Below are 6,310 nucleotides of genomic sequence, written 5' to 3' on the forward strand. Positions count from 1 at the left end.
TGAAAGTAAAATAAAGTATATTGAACTTAATTCATGGAAAAGTCTTTTTTTTCAGTTATTATTATACTATTTGTCATTATTTCAGCTTATTTGAAATCAGAATAAATTTCATGAACATGGAAACTATGAAAATGTAGCTCTTAGAACTTCCCTGGAGGCACAGTGGTTAAGAATCCGCCTGCTAATGCAGGAGACATGGGTTCGAGCCCTGGTCCAGGAAGATCCCAAATGCCGTGGAGCAATTAAGCCCATGCATCAAAACTACTGAGCCCACGTACCACAACTACTGAAGTCTGTGCACCTAGAGCCTGTGCTCTGCAGTAAGAGAAGCCACTGCAATGAGAAGCCTGTGCACCACAACGAAGAGCAGTCGCCGCTCGCTGCAACTAGAGAAAGCCCGCGGGCAGCAGCAAAGACCCAACACAGCCAAAAATAAATAAATTTAAAAAAAAATGTAGCTCTCATATCTCCCACTTCAGGGAGCATAACTGACTTACAGTCCCAGCTGCCAGTCTCTGAATCTACCCCAGCGTTTATGCCAAGGTCATGCTGTGCCCTGTTCTTGGCCAGTGACTGAGCTTGGCAGGGATACTCAGGCAGGCCCATCTCTGTGACTTGCGGGTGACTTACCAAAACTTTCTTGGAACTGCCTGAAGAAGATTATTCTAATGCAAACTTCCTTCCTTCCTTCCCTCTTTCCTTCACTGAGCTCAGACCTGCATTGTTGTCTGCTGGATCTCCCAGAATTCTCCAGCTACCTACCCATTTTCACTGACAGATATTTTCCCCAATAAATATTTGTCATGTCAAATCCTAGAGAGCAGCTATTTCTCAAAGGACCACAACTAACACATTAGAACAGCAAGATTTATATTTTTATATGAACTGGTAATTTACACTTACTATTGTCAATAATGAGTTTTATGTGATATTCTCACCATTCTTTGAAGTTTCTGTTCTTTGTGTTCCCTTTGAAACATGTTTTTATCACCATTTTGCACTTGCTACATGGCAGTGAGTTAAAATAGTGTGTGTGTGAATTCCGTGAAGGCAGGGAATTTATGTCTTCATTCAGCAAAAATGCCTGGTCTAGCACCAGAACACAATAAATATTTTTCAACGAATGCCTACCTAAAAACAAAATTTTCTAAAGCAATTGGGTGAACAAATGCACCCATTGAGGAATATAAACCTGTTAAGACATAAGATATGCCATATATTTAGATTCTCTAAACTTCCTCTTTTCTACCCAGAAAAATATTAATGAAACATATGAAACAAAGAAAACAACAAGATGTTTAGCTAATGAAGACAGTTGAAGTTACTGGATGCATTCACTAAATGTACCATATGGATAAAAAAATGGAATGTCATAATTCATGCTAGAGAAATAAGTTTATTTTAAATGCCATATCTATTTGAAATACACTTAAGTGAAAGAGTCTCAGGAGGAAAATAAGAATCTTATTAAGATAGTAACAGAAATGATTCAGAACATTGGTATAGGAATGAAAATTCAAGATACATCTCACATGTCTGATTTAGAAAAGGTTACAGGCCAAGGTTACTTTGTTACTTCTGGGAGGACTGTGACAGCGAGTCCTAGTGTTGAAGATGGTCAGTAGTCAAAGACGTTGGAGAGGCTGAGTGTTAAAGTTTCATAAAGTGCAGATATAACCATGAGGTAACGGGAGACATTCAGTAAATTTATGCAAAAAAACGAGAGCTAAAGGCTGGTTGGTAACAAGATGATTGGCAATTCCTGGAAGGAAAGTAAGTTGGGCAGCAGAAGCTGGATCCACACCCTAGAGACTGCAAGCCAGTATTTCCATAATCAAAAGATCCAAGGCCAGTATTTCCAAAACCTAGAGATCCAGTGTAATTTGTTTGCCAGGGACTGTGGAAGATGATATTTTTTGGATGGAAGTAGGATTTCTAGTAGGATCTGGTCACAGCCCAGGGTGTCTGGAAGCTGGTGGGCTTAAAGAAGGTCTCATGACAACCCCCGTGGAGAGAGGATCCCAGCTGGAAAGTGCTGGGGTGGGGGTAGATTATATTGCTGGGGTATAAAGAATCATAGGTGGCAACTGGGTACCCCAGGTAACCTCTGAGGGAGAGGGAGGAGAAGTTTCCAGAGCTGCAGTTGAAAGAAATGTTGTCAGGAGTTCTAAGTTCAACTGAGTTGCAGAGGGAAGTTTGTGAGTGTGAACATTACCTTCTATAGTGGACAGTTATATACTGTACTCTAGCAATGGGTGTGATAGCATGTGCCCATTTTAATAAGAACACTTAATTAGGTTCTAGTCCAAATGAAATACATTAACCTTCAAAGACCTTTTTTTATGAATGTGGACTTTTAAATGAAAGAATTGCATTCGTTTTTTAAAGTAATTGTTCATGAAGCAAAAATGTTACTGTACTATAATTGTACCTATAAGATTGGTGTTTTATTCATCCTATCCTTAAAGATATTGTATTGAATGGGTAACACAGTGAGAATTTTGTTGTGTTTAAGGCTCTAAAAAATACTTTGTATTCTGGAGGGGACATTTATTTAGTTCAAAGTTTAGCAACCAGATTGAGAAAAAGAAACCCTCAATATCTGCTCCATCTCCCAAATTTTGTGTACCTTATAGAAGAAATAACCTACTTACAATCCTCAATTGGTACAAACATTAGATGAGTGTTTAACACATTTACATTCTAGTTTTCTTATAGCAGGTACCCAAGCTGCTCTTGTGTGCGTGAGTTTTTGATTTAAAAGTAAAGGTTCAGTATTTGCAGGAGTGCTTTGAAGATTACATTATAAAAATACTTAAGTCAAGAAATTTTTGTTCTGAAGTTGATTTGCTTCTTGAAAGAACTCATCAATAAATTTAATTCTCAAAAAAATCTCTATCCCCATAAAGTTTAAGTAACTTTTGGTGGTGTTGATGTTACTGAGAAGTAAATGATAAGCAGTATACATTAAATATGGGCTTTTATTTCCTTAGTTTTCACTCATAGAGTGGGATTTTTATTACAGAAGGTAAGTAAAATCAAGAAATTAGGAAAGTGTCTACCCCGGGTAAACTTCACCGAAAGATCAAGTTAGAAAAATTCATAGTTACAAATGATCTTTATAAATTGAACTGAGAGTGGAGGTTATCAAAATGTATGATAATGTAAAAAAGAGAATGAATCCTTTTGGGACCTCTGATGTGGTAAATATATCAAATGACGTATATATATTCTGCCTAGAGGACTAGTATAAGTATTTTTCTAGACTCTCTCATAAAGTTCATCATCGTTAAGTGTAAATAGAGTAGTGCCTGGTACAAGGGATGGCTTAAGATAACTTGTGGGTATAGGCAAATCTCTTAAGACATCTATCTTCAAAAATTGATGTATTGTCCAATGGAAATGAGCTGAGACTCATTCTATGAAGACTTGAAATTACTAAGTGGAAGTTTTGAGGAAAGATTCAGCTAAAAATCTAAAACAAGGTACTTTTGCAGGTAAGTGAGATTTCCATCTTGGGGGCACTTCTTAGATATCCACCTAAAGAGGTATTGTAAATGGGATTCCAACATGGTTGAGTACTGAAGGTAATTGCAAAACTCCCTTCCAAACTGTAGATTTTATGAGTCTGAACATTTTGAGTAGACAAATTGGTCTTCAATCATGTTGCATATACTAGGTAACATAATACGTGCTCCATTTCTGTAATAAACAATTCTTATTTATTAGGCTTCTTAATTATGAATAGAAAAAACATTCTAGTAGATTCCAAACCTTCCTGTTTTATTTGTTAATAAATTATTGAACATCAAAACATCCATATAAATATTTAACTCAGCCAAATTGAATTTGCTTGCTTCAATGTCATCCACTCTTATATAAGCGATTTCTGTGGAAGAATATTCTATGAGATCAGATATTAAGTAATTTTGAACATCCTTTTCTCAACAAAATGGAGGTTTGTGTACCCAAGCACTTTTGTTCAAAAGTAGAAGGGAAATGTTTTTCTATGAAATGAACAAATCAAACAGCACAGAAACCACAGAAAGATAAACCTTCTTAATCTCTCCTCTTCTTCAAGGTTGTCGGTCTTCATTAGCCTACTACACAGAGGTGGAATACAAGTCATAGAACAATAACAAAAAAAATGACGATTATTCTAGAAATTTTCTAATACTTGTCAGAAACACCTGAAAACAATTTAAGTCAAAGTGATATATGTCGCTTTCTGAGGCAAAGGAAGAATCTGCTTAAGATGACTCCTTTGCTCCAAAAGTTCAAGGTAATTACCTTATAAACTTTCTATAGAACAGGGGCATTTTTCAGATTCTGGGGAATCCTTTTAGTGGTAAACATTGCCTCTGATTAGAGAGAGAAATACTAGGCATTTTTGCCACATTTTTAATGTTTGTTTTTTCCAGCATCTTAGATAAATAACCTCTAACATTCCAAACTAATATAAAGAAATTTATATTTAATACTTAACTCATTCTACAGTAAAGACACACACAGAAGACAGAAAAACTAAGACTGACTCATTAGTTTGCATACAATTTTAAGCAGGGACATCAGAAATAAGGGGATCTCTCAGTTAATATTTCACTAAAGCCATTAAAATCAAGATCCGATGTAAAAAAATAATCCTCATACATCTGCATGTTACCATTGCTGCTTCCTGATGGCACTGTCCATTAGGTAAACTTTCCACTTCCTGGTAACAGTCAATGTATGTTTTTGCTTTTGAAAAAATGACTTTGAGTAGATCAGTTAGCAACTTTGTTATCCAGATGACAACGATTTTGAGACAGACTTTGAAAGGGGTATCAATTATTTTTAATTAAGCCCGCTTCCCTCAGCCCAGACACTACATCTAAAGTTTTCTGAGTGATCTGCTCAGTGACCTTTGGTAGAGAAGGATGACTAAGAGCTTTGAAAATTCAATACTATTACCTGATTCCAATTACCTGAATTCCAAGGCACAAACATGACTGCACTTTCCAGTTGTAAAAACACAAATACTACATATGTATAACTATGCTGATCTTTTCCAATTCATTTAAAAAGAGGAAGATGACTTGTTTTTATAAACCATGTGGATGACACAGTCAAGGATAAGATTATATAAATGCCCCTGTTGAAAAAGCGACATTCAAACTTAGAGTATTCCCATTGTAAGTTACATGTCCTGTCAACATGTCCTACTACCGCTGCTCTGGAAACTTCTCCTCCCGCTCCCTTGGGGACCACCTGCGCTACTCAGGCTTCTCCTGTGGCTCTTCTTACCCCAGAGACCTGGTCTAAAGCACTGATCGCTGCTCTCCCAGCTCCTACCATCTGCACTCCTCTCTCTACACTGGCTGTCAGGAGACTTGCTGTGATCCCATCAGGTGCCAGACATTCCATGTTGTGTCCAGTCCCTGCCAGACGTCCTGCTACCACCGGAGGACCTCCATGTTCTTCATTCCCTGCCAGATGACTTACTCTGTGTCTCTGGGCCTCTGGGCTTTGGCTCCAAGTAACTTTCAATCTTTTGATTGTGGCATCCCATCTCTGGGCTTTGGATCCAGTGGTTTCCAATCAGCGGTTTGTGGTCCCAGTGCTTTCTCATCCCTAAGTTGTAGATCCAGCTTTTACCTTCTGACCTACCTCTCTTCTAGGAGCTGCCAGTCTCTTTCTTTCCAACCAACCTGTGGACCTGGCTTCTACTAATATTATGCGTGAACACAATACCTACTACATCTAGAAATTTAATACAATACCTGCTATATCAATATCTATACGATTTATTGACCTTTTGTCCTACATTTAGCTTATAAATTTGACTTCTACTGTTACCTACTATGGCTTAGGGATAATTTGAATACCACTAATTGGTATTACTAGTAGAAAAAAGTGTTGTAAGTTTAAATAAAAATATGGTAGGGCTTCCCTGGTGGCACAGTTGTTGAGAGTCTGCCTGCCAATGCAGGGGACACAGGTTCGTGCCCTGGTCCAGGAAGATCCCACATGCCACAGAGCGGCTGGGCCCGTGAGCCATGGCTGCTGAGCCTGCGCGTCCGGAGCCTGTGTTCCACAATGGGAGAGGCCACAACAGTGAGAGGACCGCATACCGAAAAAAAAAATGTGGTATATGACATCCACATATTGGCTTTAACATTATTTGTTTACTTTTTGTCTTCAAAACTACTTCTAAATATCTGGCTGAATATTTCTGTATCTTGTATTCATCATTTAAAAAATCTTTACTTTAAAATGTAAAATTGCCCAGTGTCCTTTAGGTTTGGAAGAAATTATTTCATCTTTTATGTTT

The 6,310-nt window shown here is 37.6% G+C and overlaps 2 protein-coding genes across 2 annotated transcripts; one reads left to right on the forward strand and one right to left on the reverse strand.

Annotated features, from left to right (window-relative positions):
* Positions 1–1,707: 1,707 nt before the first annotated feature.
* Positions 1,708–4,986, reverse strand: LOC309962495 (keratin-associated protein 15-1-like; the record flags this gene model as incomplete). The annotated part of the gene is made up of 3 exons (XM_082840381.1): positions 1,708–1,865; positions 2,061–2,177; positions 4,965–4,986. 3 exons carry the CDS (start codon positions 4,984–4,986, stop codon positions 1,708–1,710), a joined length of 297 nt encoding a protein of 98 aa, XP_082696507.1.
* Positions 4,987–5,193: 207 nt separating this feature from the next.
* On the forward strand, positions 5,194–5,709 carry LOC309962039 (keratin-associated protein 13-1-like; the record flags this gene model as incomplete). The annotated part of the gene is given in 2 exon segments (XM_082839561.1): positions 5,194–5,298; positions 5,302–5,709. Coding segments are annotated over 2 exon segments (513 nt in total).
* Between the last annotated feature and the right edge of the window lie 601 nt (positions 5,710–6,310).

This window comes from Leucopleurus acutus (assembly GCF_964270905.1).
Source record: "Leucopleurus acutus genome assembly, chromosome: 5".
Lineage (NCBI taxonomy): Eukaryota > Metazoa > Chordata > Mammalia > Artiodactyla > Delphinidae > Leucopleurus > Leucopleurus acutus.